The sequence below is a fragment of the Aspergillus luchuensis genome, chromosome 3 (genome assembly GCF_016861625.1).
Source record: "Aspergillus luchuensis IFO 4308 DNA, chromosome 3, nearly complete sequence".
Classification (NCBI taxonomy): Eukaryota; Fungi; Ascomycota; class Eurotiomycetes; order Eurotiales; family Aspergillaceae; genus Aspergillus; species Aspergillus luchuensis.
In genome coordinates, this window is record NC_054851.1 from 1094977 (window position 1) to 1109128 (window position 14152).

The 14152-nt window shown below is 51.4% G+C and overlaps 5 protein-coding genes across 5 annotated transcripts; 2 read left to right on the forward strand and 3 right to left on the reverse strand.

Moving 5' to 3' along the window:
• Positions 1-37: 37 nt before the first annotated feature.
• AKAW2_30375A (SUN domain-containing protein) lies at positions 38-1611 on the reverse strand (the record flags this gene model as incomplete). The annotated part of the gene is made up of 3 exons (XM_041686883.1): positions 38-962; positions 1015-1247; positions 1297-1611. 3 exons carry the CDS (start codon positions 1609-1611, stop codon positions 38-40), a joined length of 1473 nt encoding a protein of 490 aa, XP_041540822.1.
• A 1420-nt stretch (positions 1612-3031) lies between these two features.
• On the reverse strand, positions 3032-4184 carry ppm1 (protein C-terminal leucine carboxyl O-methyltransferase ppm1; the record flags this gene model as incomplete). The annotated part of the gene is made up of 2 exons (XM_041686884.1): positions 3032-3873; positions 3923-4184. The coding sequence occupies 2 exons, from the start codon at positions 4182-4184 to the stop codon at positions 3032-3034; spliced, it is 1104 nt and encodes a 367-aa protein (XP_041540823.1).
• A 573-nt stretch (positions 4185-4757) lies between these two features.
• AKAW2_30377S (uncharacterized protein) lies at positions 4758-5447 on the forward strand (the record flags this gene model as incomplete). The annotated part of the gene is made up of 1 exon (XM_041686885.1): positions 4758-5447. The coding sequence occupies one exon, from the start codon at positions 4758-4760 to the stop codon at positions 5445-5447; it is 690 nt and encodes a 229-aa protein (XP_041540824.1).
• Positions 5448-5583: 136 nt separating this feature from the next.
• AKAW2_30378A (ubiquitin-protein ligase RKR1) lies at positions 5584-10823 on the reverse strand (the record flags this gene model as incomplete). The annotated part of the gene is made up of 7 exons (XM_041686886.1): positions 5584-6105; positions 6158-6457; positions 6507-7342; positions 7394-8238; positions 8287-10012; positions 10065-10458; positions 10524-10823. 7 exons carry the CDS (start codon positions 10821-10823, stop codon positions 5584-5586), a joined length of 4923 nt encoding a protein of 1640 aa, XP_041540825.1.
• A 395-nt stretch (positions 10824-11218) lies between these two features.
• Positions 11219-13800, forward strand: RAD15 (TFIIH/NER complex ATP-dependent 5'-3' DNA helicase subunit RAD3; the record flags this gene model as incomplete). Its single annotated transcript, XM_041686887.1, has 4 exons — positions 11219-11235; positions 11308-11764; positions 11814-11930; positions 11986-13800. The coding sequence occupies 4 exons, from the start codon at positions 11219-11221 to the stop codon at positions 13798-13800; spliced, it is 2406 nt and encodes an 801-aa protein (XP_041540826.1).
• Between the last annotated feature and the right edge of the window lie 352 nt (positions 13801-14152).

Genomic DNA, 14152 nt, shown 5'->3' on the forward strand with positions numbered 1-14152 from the left:
CCATTTATGGTTTGTTAGTAGTCAACATGGTCTCAGTCTAGACCATTACAATCGCTCCAAGGACCGCCACAATCAGACTGAGCTTGGACACAGCACTGCCAACAGCAGCACCATCTGTCACAGCTGCCGACTGTGTTGCTTGAGCAGTTCCAGATGACTGGCTGGAACCACTGGCAACAGCAGCAGCAGCGACAGGATTCGCATGCGAGGAGCCTGTCTCCACCATGGCGTGTGGCTTGTACGTGTAGCTAGCCGACACGGTCCAGTTCAGTGCTGCGCTCGAGCTGATCTTCCAGCTGGATGAGGGCGTCCAGCTGGGGGTAGGCCGGGGGGTGATGCTGCTGGAGCTGGTGGTGCTGATGGTGGAGCTGGAGCTGAGCGTGGAGCTGGAGGTAGTAGTGCTGGACGGGGTCGGGGTCGGGGTGCTGCTGGTAGTGCTGGAGCTGGAGCTGATAACCGTCGACGTGCTGCTGGTAGTAGGGACGATGCTGCTGGTCGAGGTGGAGCTGGAGCTGGAGCTAGCGCTGCTGCTGACGACGACGCTGCTAACACTGCTGCTAGACACCGGCACGCTGGCCGAGTCACCTTCCTTGTCGAAGACAACGACATTGGCCTTGCCGCCCTTGGGCACTGTCACCACACAGAAGGTGGCACCGCCTGCACCCACCGAGCTGTCGCCAGTCATCTCGTTCACGCCATTGACGGACGGGTCGATCTTGCAGGGCAGACCATTGCAGCCGCCGCCCTCGCACTCGATCTCGACACCGAATTCAGGGACTTCGTTGCGGAACGGGGTGGTCGGTTCCAGGTAAATCGGGTTCCATCCGAGCTTCACATAGGTGTTGCCGTCGCCGTCGGTGTTGGCACCGGCAACATACGGGGACCAGTTGCCGTAGGGGTTAGCGGAGGTACCCCAGACACAGGCCGTCTCGGTGTTGTATCCGGGAGGGTTGATATAGAAGCTATACTGTCAGTATAATGATCTCTTACAAGTAAAAGTAATGGAAAACCTACTGCGCCGCAGTCTCACACCAGTAACTCAGATCCGGAACAGCCAGGGTAGCCAATTCCTCAACAAGCGTGGGAATCAACATGGCCTCATTGCCAGGAAGAACCGTCTGGCAGAAAGACACCTGCTCCTTGCACTTGTTCTTCGCGCTGACGACGCCGGTGCCGTCCTTGCAGTAGGGACGGTCCGGGAAGGGCTTCTGAATCTCGCCGTTCTCGTCGCAGTACAGTCCACCATTCTACTCTTGTCAGTCACGCCCAACAAAGGTTTACTCTCAGGCAACTTACCATGGACATGGGGTAGGTGTACGAAGTAGCCTCAGGGTCCCACTGCATAGAGACCTGACCAGCCGGACAAGCATACGGGCAGTATCCGCCAGGCTTACACTCCTGGTCAGGGCTCATAGCCCATCCACCATTGACCTCGTGGGGAGTGATAGGGATCAAGCCAGCCCCGGAGGGGAACTGGCACGAGGAGCTCTTCTTCACCACGGGGGCATCCACCGAGCGATGGCTGCGGTGGTGGCCATGGTCATGGGCGTGCTTGGCTGCTTGGACAGCAGTCATGGCTAGGAAAGCCACCGTTGCGCTAGTGGCCTTCATTGTTGTATGAGATGTGTATATGTATGTATGTTGTATGTATATGTAACCAAAGGTGGAGAGATGTGATATGTATGGGTCAGTTTTGTGAGATATATAGCGGCAGACAAATAGGCAGGTAAGTATAGAGAATAATTGAATATGACACCACGACAGACCACGCGAAACGAAAGACTAGGGTCAGTAAAGACAAGAACGAGAGACTGGACCGAAGCAAAGAAAGAGAAGGAAAAGAGGAAGAGAAAGAGAGAGACAAGAGCCGGCAGACCCAGAAGAAAAGAGAAACGAGGAACCCACTGCCACCACCATCAAACTACCAGAGAAAGACTACTACGACTAGTAGCCTGAAAGTGATGCTCTCCCCGGGTTACCCAAACAGGATAGCCCTAAAGCTTCGATCCCAATTAGGCATGACCCGCTCAGGGGTTCACGCCAATCAGCGGCCTTTGCGCCGCGGCAGTTCATGGAATACCCCCCGTATATTACTTCTTTGGGAATAGTGGAATAGTGTAGGTTACCGTACGGTTCCTGATGGATGGATAAGGGGTCCGTGGACCCTAAGACATTCATCCATACTTGTGGTAGAACTCACAAAAGGGGAGTAAAGAAAGAGAGAGAGAGAGAGCGTAGCTGTGAACAATGATATATCTGCTGAGTTTATCCAACTCAATCCTTAATTATTGCCACCTGTCAACGCAACTCAACTCTACCAGAATATGACACGGGACAAAACTCACAACCACTCCCTTCCTCTCCCAGATAAGACATCACGATCAGCATCCGTCCAGACCGGATCAGCATCCTATTCCAGTATAAGTCACAAAGTAGTGCTCGAGTCCATTCGAGTCAGTGCCTCTCTGCCTCTGAACTAGTCTCAGTCACTGACCGGCACGGACTTTGGCAGTTGAAAAAAAAAAAGGGGGCGAGAAAGCAAGCCAATCGTACAGGCTCATAGGCGGGAGCTATGGTGCTAGCTTAGGCAATAGTCTATGTTTAGTCTCTGTCTCGCTTGCTCAAGGGCTCGTATCTATGGTCATGTTTGATTGCACCAATGGCTTGATTGCTGGGCAAATACCTGTTTGCCCTGTCAAGTACTCGAACAATTAGGCAATAATTGACAATAATAATGTTATAATACTGGTATGAACAGGGGTCCTGGGTGGTTTGCATGCACGTTGCAAGCTTGGGCTGCCATGCACTTCACTCCACTGCATAGTACTTACTTAGTCTACTCTCTCCTCTTTCTCGCCCCTTGGCCTGTGCGCTCAACGTGCATTTTCATTCATATATAATCTATCATATGATAGTCTGGGGAACTACTTGGGAGCAATAAATAAACTAGCTAGCTAGCTAACATGTATGACGCACACACTACTCCCTAACTACACAGTAATACTTCATACTTCTTACTGTACTCCTACGCCTACTCCTCCTGCCCTTCCATCTCCCTCCATCCCTCAAACACTCCACCAGGGGTGTCCCTCCACCCCCAAGCAACACAATAATGTCTCGCCAGTAACCTCCACTCCTCCATCTCATCCAACATCTCCAACCCTGCCACCCGCTCCTTTTCCCGCTCATTCACCCACCTATCCCAGATGAAGTCCACATCCGCCGCCGCCTGTCCCCTGTCCAGTCCCAGCTCCCGTAACCTCCGTCGCTGCGCCTCTAGCGACGCATACTCTTGCAATGTCTGCAGCTGAATCCCCCTCGTGGCCAAATTTGCCACCATTGTGCGCCCGAATGCATCGTCGGGCCGGATAGGCTCATACAGAACCAACCCTACCGGCGTGGTCGCCGGGAAAATGGTTTCTGTGAAGTGGCGGACTACCGAGCTGGCTTCGCCGGGGGTGAGGTATACGAGACAACACTCGGACAGGAGGAGGGTGGGGAGAGTAGGATCGAGGCCTGGGAGGACGGGTGAGGTGGGTAGGCTGCGGAGATCGAGGGGGTGAAGGTGGTAGGAGGGCGAGTGGAGGGCGTCGTTGGTTGGAGAGATTTCGACGTCGCCGCTGCTACTGCTGAGGACGCGTTGGATGAGAGGTGCGGCGCGAATGAGTTTGATTTTGGCGGAAGTGTTGACAGAAAAGTCGATCTCGTGGTAGACTAGATTCGATGCGTCGTAGGTAGGGGAGGAGAGGAGACGAAAGATGCGCGTGTCGGTGCCGGCGCCCAGGGAGATGATCTGTTTCTTGGGGTAAGAGGGATGGGCGCTCAGAAAGCGGGTGACGAGGTGGTCGATGGTGGTGGTGCGAACGTAGGTACCTATGATGGTTAGAAATTAAAAGTTTGGAGTCTATGGACGATAAAGTACCTCTGTTGATGATGGGAAGTCGGCGAACTTCCATGCCCGGAGGCGTTAATGCAGGTGCGAAGACATCATCAAGATAGCCCAGATTCACGGCGCTGAGGCGGGAGACGCTGGCGTCATTGTCGGTGCCCTGCACCACACGATCTTTGGCGCCATGAGACCCGTGGCCTGCATCACCGGGCTGGCCACCTCCACGACTTCGAAATCGGCCGCGACCACCACCGCGGCGCAGAGTGTTCAGGTTGGGGATGTGCGAGGCGGACATTGACGAGGAGGAGATGGAGAAGCTCAAGTTGGAGCTCCGCGGCGGAAAGTTGGTTGTGCCCCGCGGTGCCGCCCCCACAGTTTTCTACTTCCTACTCCATACAACATTGTACGGTGATCACCTCTGGAGCTTCGTTTCCACCATGAAACATCTTTCTAACATATAATGCTGTATGTATAAATTGACTGGCTTGCTATTAGCATCAGTCGGATCTTAGCAAAAAACTGCGTAATCTATCGACGGAGATGGCAGGTGTGGCAGTGTCATCATCATGGATGGATCCGAATATCCGAAAACTGCTCTCTACCAACGTTTCTCACATTCAGACTCTATGGCTTTGCCTGGATCCACCTACCATAATGGTATTATTATATCATGTATACTTCATTAAGATCATTTCTTTCTGTGTATGGACTTATGATTTGGTGACTGCCTTCACCACGAGGTATTCTCCATCTGTACTATATATTACACTCATTGAAACTAATCACTCCATCAGATTGAGGGAAAAGACTTCCGATCCTGAGCCTTCAAACACCACTACTAGTCGAAGATTACCAGATAATCGGAACCATGAAGATTGTTCCCATTGTCTTCCTTGCCATCTCGACAGGGGCCTTTGTTCTGCCCCAGAATATGTTCCAGCCATTCCAGCCTTCATTCGATAGTATCAATAACGAGATCGACCAACCCACTACTACAACTCTACCAATCACCTACCGCAAATGCTACAAGCTAACACACATCGACCGCGGCGAGATCAAACGTTTCATCCCTCACGGCGGTCACGGCGGTCACGGCGGATTCTTCTGGGAACCACTCTTATTCGACGAAGACACCCCTCCAAGAACATTCCAAGTATGCGGAGACTACAAATCCGGTTGCCCATCCCCCGAGGGCAACGTAACCGATGGCGGGTCTTTCTATCTCAACTGGCTTTCCAAAGAATGGGGACCACTTGTGCTTAAGGCGAATCGAGATAAGTCTTGGTATCTCTGGCCTAACGAGAACAGCGAAAATAAAGATCCGCTGGTCCCGTTCAAGTTCCAGGCTGTAAAGGATGACGGTGACAAGAAGGGGTTTCTGCGTATTCGCGGTAACAATACGCATGGGTTCAATGGGCTTGCTATTGTTAAGGAATACAATCGGAATGCCCTTTGGAATACGAAGGGGGATGGGTTCATGAAGTTTAGGTTTGATGAGGTTGAATGTAAGGGTGATGAGACTCAGCATTTGGATGGTGAGGAGCATGGGGAGTTGTAATTTTACTATTTTTTTTTTTTTTTTTTTGCCGGTCAAGGACATGGATCCCACATGTACTAATAGTCATCGAATAATATGGCATCATTGTAAGACTCCTACTATGTTATCTATGTACACCTCTACCACTTCCACACTCTCATACATAAACAAAATTGTTCCGGCACAGCGGGCACGTGCTCTGGTTGCTGCTCTTGAACCACCGGAACAGACACACCGAGTGGAAAGTGTTCTTGCACGTGGCGCACCGCTTGTTCGGTGTCTGCATGTCCGTCGAGATGACCGAGTAGCAGATCGCGCACTCGCTCTGCCCCTTGAGCGCTCCCTGCACGTTCTTCCGGAACGCCAGCAGTCCATCCACCAGGTTGCCGTTGGCAAACATGATCACGCCTTGGATGGTCAGCAACCAGCTGCGCCACTTCTTCTCGTCCACGAGCACACGGCTTCGACTCACAACCAACGCTGGTTGCAGTGGGTAAGCCGGAGGAAGGGACAAAGACAATGCCACTGGTGGCGACTCTTCATCCACCGGGATGCTGGCAATGATCTCCGCCGTCTTGGGCGAGATCTTCACGTTCAGCGCCCGCTCTTCGTTCGGATCCTGGGTAGCTGTCCATTCAGTGACTCCCCGCAGCGAGTCCTCGATAACCAAAGGTGAGATCTAATGCAATGTTAGTTTACATTAGGGTCTGCCAGATATTCAGGCAGCTTACGAATTTCTCGGTCCAGGATTCCACCGGCCCCTTGATGCGCTTCTTCGTATCGAGCCACCAGCTCTTGGTCATGTTGGCCAGATGCCTCAAGCACAAGAAATACAAGTGCACAAGAAGCCACTGGATCTCCTTCTCAGCGCTCTCGGACTGATCGAGCTCAAAGGAGCGGATGTCAAACTTAGATGCATCCACCATCTTTCCGTCCGATCGCTGGAGGAAATCGAACATGAACTCCAAAAGTGGGCTGAGACTTTCGTTGTCCTTGATACTAGCCACGTAGTTCTCTTGGACAGTGAGAGACTGTGACGGTCAGCAAACCATCTTCCTATAGCAAGACACCAATACATACCGCGTTAACGAAGTGATCGAAAACCACCTTCCAGCTTAGCAGATACGACCGTAGTTCGGCCCACATCCTGTCGTCGCCATAGGCGGCGTTAACCCCTTCCATAGTCGGTGCTTCGAGCAGCAAAGACATGAGCTCGTCAGGCAGTCCGACAGTCGTCTTCGACAGCGCCACGTCAAATGACACTTGTTCTTGCACGCTGGGGATGTACCGATGGAGGACTGTGTAAGCTGCGCGTTGCACCGCAGGGCTCTGCGCTGTGATAAGAGGGAAGAACTTGCTCGCGTCCTCCAGGTGATCAACTGGGATAACGTTGAGGAAGCGACACAACAGATCAACAGCCACATCTCGGGGTTGGTGGAAGGTGGTGGACGAATCTGCCCAGTCAGCATATACCTGATAACCGTGTATCCAACACTTACCGAATTTCTGGAGCGTTGATGCCAAGCTATTGAAGAGTGCATTCTTCCGATCAGACCACGCATCCTTCACATCATCGTTACTCTCCTCGTCGCCTGCGATTGACTGAAGACGAGAAAAGAGTCTGAATGACGATAGCAGAGTAGGGATGGCTTCGTCGCTACCACCAGTCTCTTGCCATGTGGTAATAAGGATATCCATACATTCCTCCCAGTGGGAGCCGTAGATTTCCTGTAGGTTAGGAAGCATCACTACCAGGACTTGGAAAATCTCGGCCTTGATGCTCAGAGATGTGCCCTCAGACTGAAGGCATTGAATGAGATGTTTGATAAGGAACACCAAACGCTGTGTGGGAATGGAGGCCGCAACCTCTTCTTCTCCAGATAACAGGAGATTCAAAAGGACCAGCTTGCGAAGACCTAGTCTATATTAGCAGATTAGATTGAGTGGGTAAAGGGGCCTCGACATACCATCTTTGCTCTCATCGGTGGGCTTCAACCCCGTGGAGTCCGCCACAAACTCGTTACACAGTCGTGTGCCGGCAGGGTTGGAGAGTATGGCACTTCGTAGCACGGTCACCCAAGAGGCCGACCGAATGGCGTTCGCCTTTCGCATCTCCCTGCAAAGTTGTGTGACCTCCTCTGATGACCGACTCTTGTTTGACGAATCCACAGCTTCCATAATCTTCACAAACGCCAGCCCAATTTGGTAGTCTAACGGAGAAAGGGAGTCCAGCTTCTCCACCTGGCTTGTCCAGAATGTAGAAAGCAAAGAACCAACTGACAGTCCTTTACCGGCATTCAGTTTTTGCGACTGAGCCCAGCCATTCACGGCTTTTCGACCATCGCTGACTACTTCCATGTACTCCTCACGCTGCTCGGGGTGTGTGATGCCGGTTATTCCATTGCAGTTTTGGATGCTCAAGTCATCATCAATAAGCTGCACTGTTAGGGGTACATTGTAAAACAGTGTCTCAAGCTCCTCGATCCCCAGATGTTCAACAATATCGAATGAAGAAAGAATCTTGATGGTGTAAAATGCCAACCGGAACGCCGACGAGCAATTGTTGGAGTCGCGCGGAATACGCGCGTAGCGTTCCCGAAATGCGTCTGACACACTGCGATTAACGAGATGCACGGTACCGGCGAGCGGGCTGGTGACGGCAGCCGATAGCCGTGGAGGGAGCTCGAGAAAAGGTCCAAGGGAATTCTCCCAAGATTGACGAGACGGCAGTATGTCCTTCGCTACTCTTCCAATGTCAGCGGAAGGGACATTCTGTAGCAGCTCTTCCGCGATGCTCAACATGGACTCGATGCTAGTACCGTTAGCTTCTTTTCTCTCCTCTCGGTGGGTCGCGACTTACGAAAGTGACATTTGATTCACATTGTCGAACTGGTGCTGCAGGATCTCAAAGCTCGATTTGGCGCTTGTCTCACTGACGACGGAATTTTTCACAGTCTTGGACAGCGACTCCGCGAGACTAGCTACTTCTTCATCCGACGATTCGGTGAGGAACAACAGCTTAGCAGACAACTTTGAGCCGTGGCCTCCGCTCTGGAAGTTTCTGACAGCAGTGGGGACCGAGCTGGAGATGCGAGAAAGTCCATGTAGCGTGTCAAATACCTTGCTCTCTTCAGAGAGGGCATCCACAATAGGCAGGAAAATTGAGTCCGTCAATTGCCCATGAGAAGTATGGTTCTGTAGCACGGCAACAACAATGGACCAGTGAAGGTCGCTGCCCTTGCAAGCTTGTTCTAGGGCCCGCATGACCAAAGAAACCAGTCCACTCTTGTCGCCTAGCTCCTGGAAATCAAGAGTGGAAAGAAGCTTCTGAACAGCATGTACATTTGAGGACTCAGGATCCGACTGTGCCACACGCTCGACGACCTTCTCGAAGCTAGGTCCGAATCCTTTCCAAGATCGGCAAGACATGATAATGGATACCAATCGATCAGCGGATGGAGATGCCAAGAGCTCAGGCGCATCCTCTTGAACAAAATTCAACAACGACTGCGAGCCTTGCGCGATTTGCGGGACTTTGCGTACTATTTCTTCTACAACCGCAGCCGCTCCATAAGGCTTACCATTCCTGGAGCGCAACACCTCCAGGCAGTTATCGAGTAATTTTAGGCCTGTATTCTTGAATACATCCAAAATGCTTGTCTCATGGGCAGTGCCATGCAAACGCGAAAGCAACAAGGCTTCCGAGGAGAACAGACGCTCAGCCTCCACACATACTGCGTCCTGTGAGGACTTGAAGTCCTTGGACTGCTCCGGTGATGACAGCTTTACAGCCTCGAGTAGGCCATCGGCCAACTTTGTCCACAGCTGCTCGACCACCGCTTTGTAGCCTTTCGCTGTCACTGCGACGAGGCAATCCGTGCAGATAGATTCCGCCGACGAAGGGGGAAGAGTCCATTGAAGACGATCTTGTTCAGGCTCGACATATTGCAATATCAACGGAGCAAGCCTGTCCTGCAAGAATTTCTCCCTATCCTCCTCAGAAAGCCGGTGGGCAAGCCACATCGACGTGTCAATGTAGGCCTTCCAACCAACCGCACGATTCAGTCGAGGCTCATCCCTAGAAGTGAGTCCTTCCTGGAACGACTCCGTTAGTGCAACCGCACTAGACAGACCAAGAGAATCGGATGTAGATTGCGAGTCAATCTTGGCCAATGTTTCGAATGGAATCGTCTGAAGTAATTGGCAAAGATTTGGCCAGAAGGAGCTTGTGCCGCTTTGTGAACCTTTTTGTATGTATTGAAGAAGTCTCTTGGAAGGAGATGACTTCCCAGAATAGTCCTCTGTCCATAGTTGCGGTCTTGCAGCCGTTACTCGCAAAATTGTTTCGGAAAGCTCCGATGCGGAACCAAGTTGGGGACTGTGCAAAGCCTTGCCAATCAAGGCAGCACTGATAAGCTTCCAATCAAGCTCCTCAGGCTCTTTAGACACAGCAGATCGAGTAAGGATGTAGAGCGATTTGCGCACAAAAGGGTCGTCGTGATAAGAAAGCGCCCATAGAGATTTGCTGCATAAGAGAGTTTCGATGGTCGGCAGATCCTTCTGCAGATCTTCATGGGTCGAGTGTCCTGCATATGCTTTAGTTAAAGGATGTTAGGAACAATACGGATCTCCGCTTACCTAGAACTCTGTTGAACAACAGAAGCGCAGTACCAGCTACACGCGCATACTTTGCTTCTGCATCGTCAGGCTTGACCGTTCGCTCATCGCTCAATGTCAGAGCAGTCTGCTGCAGGATGACATCATCCACAAATTCTAGGATAGCGCTCTGGTAAACCTTCCACACGCCGCTTCTCTTCTCGTCAGTCGAGAAGACGCGGGTGAAAGACTCCAAAGCAGACTGGTGGACAGGTCTATCATTATCATAGATTCCTGCCAGCCACGCGCCAATCACCTTGGGTAGGAAGCGAGCAATCCGCTTTCCCACCAGACTGGCAATCGACCCTTGAGTAAAATGAGCGGTCTGTCTCACCCTGCGGGACAGATCTATGGAAGCGCGGGGATAGATTTTAATCTGCCGATGTTCCGAACCATGATCAACTTGCTATTCCGAGGCGCATAATGCGAAGGTTGACCTACCCAAGCTTCCAGGAACCCGTCATCAAGCGTTCCGCTGCGACTCTCGACACTCGATACATGATCCCGTAGATCATCCAGAGCTCTCGTTCTGGTGACTTCATCTTTCTTTAGAAAGTTCTTGAACGCAATCGCTAATTGTGCCTCCGATATGCGGGAAAGATCCGGCGGTTCAGCCACATATGTAAGTGAAGATGGCTCTTTTCCTTGGCCAGAAAATGCGCCGGAGAATCCACCAAAACCTCCGAAAGTGCCGGCAGCAGCTCGGCTGCTCGAAGCCTGAGATTTGAACTTCTTGCTCATAGTAGAGTGGGGGAAGCGGGATGTAAAGAAAATGACGGAATGCGCGTGTATAGCATGGAAGTAGAGCAGGTCACAACCATAGAAGAGAGGCTTAAGTGAACCTGGCCGAGTTTGACTTCTTGCTAACCGACCCAAGCTACCTGTTTAAGGGTCTCTCATCCCACAATTCCCCTGGGATTTTGCAGATTCTTGCTTTGATATCGATAATTGATAATCGAAGCTCCCCGCCGTTAAAAGCGGCGTGATTACATTATCGGCGTCTCTATCGGGCAGTGCACGTGATCTGGTGTCATCGATTCCCGATTGGGCAAAAGTCGACGCGGTCTAGAAGATCCTCCGAAGGCGCCCAAAAGGCGATCCTCATCTTCTCTCGAGCATCACGCTCCTCTATCACCATGAAATTCTTTATCGAGTATGTACTACCCTTTACGTAGCTCTCAGCTTAATCCGAGAGCTGTTACAACTGACTCTCTCCATCTGCTAGTGATCTCCCCGTCCTCTTCCCGTATCCTCGTATCTATCCCGAACAATATGCCTACATGTGCGATCTTAAAAAGACCCTCGATGCCGGGGGTCATTGTGTCCTGGAGATGCCCTCCGGGACCGGAAAGACTGTATCTCTTCTCTCGCTGATTGTCGCCTACCAACAACACTATCCGGAGCACCGAAAGCTCATCTATTGTTCTCGAACAATGTCCGAGATCGAGAAGGCCTTGGCCGAACTGAAGGCGCTGATGAAGTTCCGGGCTAAGGAACTTGGGCATACCGAAGATTTCCGCGCGCTGGGTCTGACAAGTCGAAAGAACTTGTGTCTGCATCCGTCTGTCAAGCGGGAAAAGAGTGGCGCGGTGGTCGATGCAAGGTGCCGGAGCTTAACTGCAGGCTTCGTCAAGGAGAAGAAAGAGCGCGGTGAGGACGTTGAACTTTGCGTCTATCATGAGGTATGGAGCTTGCGATCTGGATCAGGGCCATTTTATAACTTCTCTTCAGAACCTCGATCTGCTCGAACCGCACAACCTCGTTCCCCCAGGTGTCTTCACCCTCGATGATCTTCTCAGATACGGAGAAGAGCATAAACAATGCCCTTACTTTTCTGCCAGACGCATGGTATGACACCCTTGAATAGTTGTAGCCACTGCGAGCATACTCATGAACTGTCCAGATGCCCTTTTGCAACGTCATCATCTACTCTTACCACTACCTGCTGGACCCCAAGATCGCTGAGAGGGTATCGCGAGAGCTTTCTAAGGATTGTATCGTGGTTTTCGACGAGGCTCACAATATCGACAACGTCTGTATTGAATCGCTAAGCATTGACATTACGGAGGATTCATTACGGAAAGCGACGAGAGGCGCGAACAATTTGGAACGCAAGATCAATGAGATGAAGACTTCGGATGCAGAAAAGCTCCAGAATGAGTATTCCAAACTCGTTGAAGGCCTACAGGCAGCCGAACAAGCTAGGGAGGAGGATCAGTTCATTTCAAACCCTGTCCTTCCGGATGATCTGCTCAAGGAGGCCGTGCCGGGAAATATACGACGAGCGGAGCACTTCGTATCCTTCCTTAAAAGATTTATCGAATACCTCAAAACCCGAATGAAAGTCATGCATACCATATCCGAAACGCCTCCTTCCTTCCTAACACACGTGAAGGATCTGACCTATATCGAGCGGAAGCCCCTTCGCTTCTGCGCTGAACGACTAACGTCGCTCGTGCGAACTCTGGAGCTTATCAACATAGAAGACTACCAACCGCTCCAGGAGGTAGCAACATTCGCGACTCTAGTCGCCACCTATGAAAAAGGATTCCTCCTGATCTTGGAACCTTTTGAATCAGAAGCAGCAACCGTTCCCAACCCGGTATTACATTTCACCTGCTTAGATGCCGCCATTGCCATCAAGCCGGTGTTCGACCGATTCAGCTCCGTCATTATCACTTCAGGAACGCTATCCCCTCTTGAGATGTACCCCAAGATGCTAGGATTCAATGCTGTAATGCAGGAGTCCTACAGTATGACACTTGCTCGTCGGTCTTTCTTACCCATGGTCGTAACCCGCGGATCCGATCAGGCGCAGATATCCTCATCCTTCCAAATCCGCAACGATCCCGGAGTCGTCCGAAACTATGGCAACCTCGTCTTGGAATTCTCCCGAATCACCCCCGACGGCGTCGTCGTCTTCTTCCCCTCTTACTTGTACATGGAATCCATCATCAGCATGTGGCAGGGCATGGGCATTCTCGACTCAATCTGGAACTACAAACTGATCCTCGTCGAGACGCCCGACGCACAAGAATCCTCCCTCGCCCTCGAAACCTACCGAACAGCTTGCTGCAACGGCCGAGGCGCCCTCCTCCTCTGCGTCGCACGAGGCAAAGTCTCCGAAGGAATCGATTTCGACCACCACTACGGCCGCGCCGTCATCAACATCGGCGTTCCGTTCCAATACACCGAGTCCCGCATCCTGAAAGCTCGTCTCGAATTCCTGCGCGAAAACTACCGCATCCGCGAAAATGACTTCCTCTCCTTCGACGCCATGCGTCACGCCGCTCAATGCCTGGGTCGCGTCCTACGCGGAAAGGACGACTACGGAGTCATGGTGCTCGCTGATCGTCGATTTCAGAAGAAGCGCAACCAGCTCCCCAAATGGATCAATCAGGCCATGCTGGAAAGCGAAACCAACCTCAGTACTGATATGGCGGCGGCTACCGCCAAGAACTTCCTGCGGACGATGGCCCAGCCGTTCAAGGCTAGGGATCAAGAAGGGATCTCCACGTGGAGCTTGGCTGATATAGAAAGACACCGAGAAAAGCAGAAGTTGGAGGAGGAACGTGCTCAGCGAGAAGTACCACAAAATCTTGCTTATGGCGGTGCCGCGCCTGCTCCCCACAATGGAGTTCGTAATGGTGCAGGTGATGCAGATGAGTTCGATGATGACATTGATAATGAAGATCTGATGATGCTGGATGCGCAGTGAAGCTGAACTTTTTAATGGCTTTATTGTGTCAATACATTATTCGATCGGTTGCATTTGTTTCTGTTTCTGCTTTCTTTCATCCCCTCAGCAGTCCTTGCACAACCTGCATGCATGATACCACGGTTTCAAGTCTGGTGTTCAATTGGGTCATCACAGTGTACTATATATACAAGGCGTGCTTCGATCAACCAAAAAATATGAGAAATAATGTTACTTTCTTAGTATTCAAAATTCTTTTTATTGATTGCCTGTACTATTGGAATATAGGTAGATAGAGGATGCGATCTGCGTAAGAAAACTTCAACTTTTTTCTTATTCCCGCTGAAAGACAACTGCAGAGATCGTTGGACAC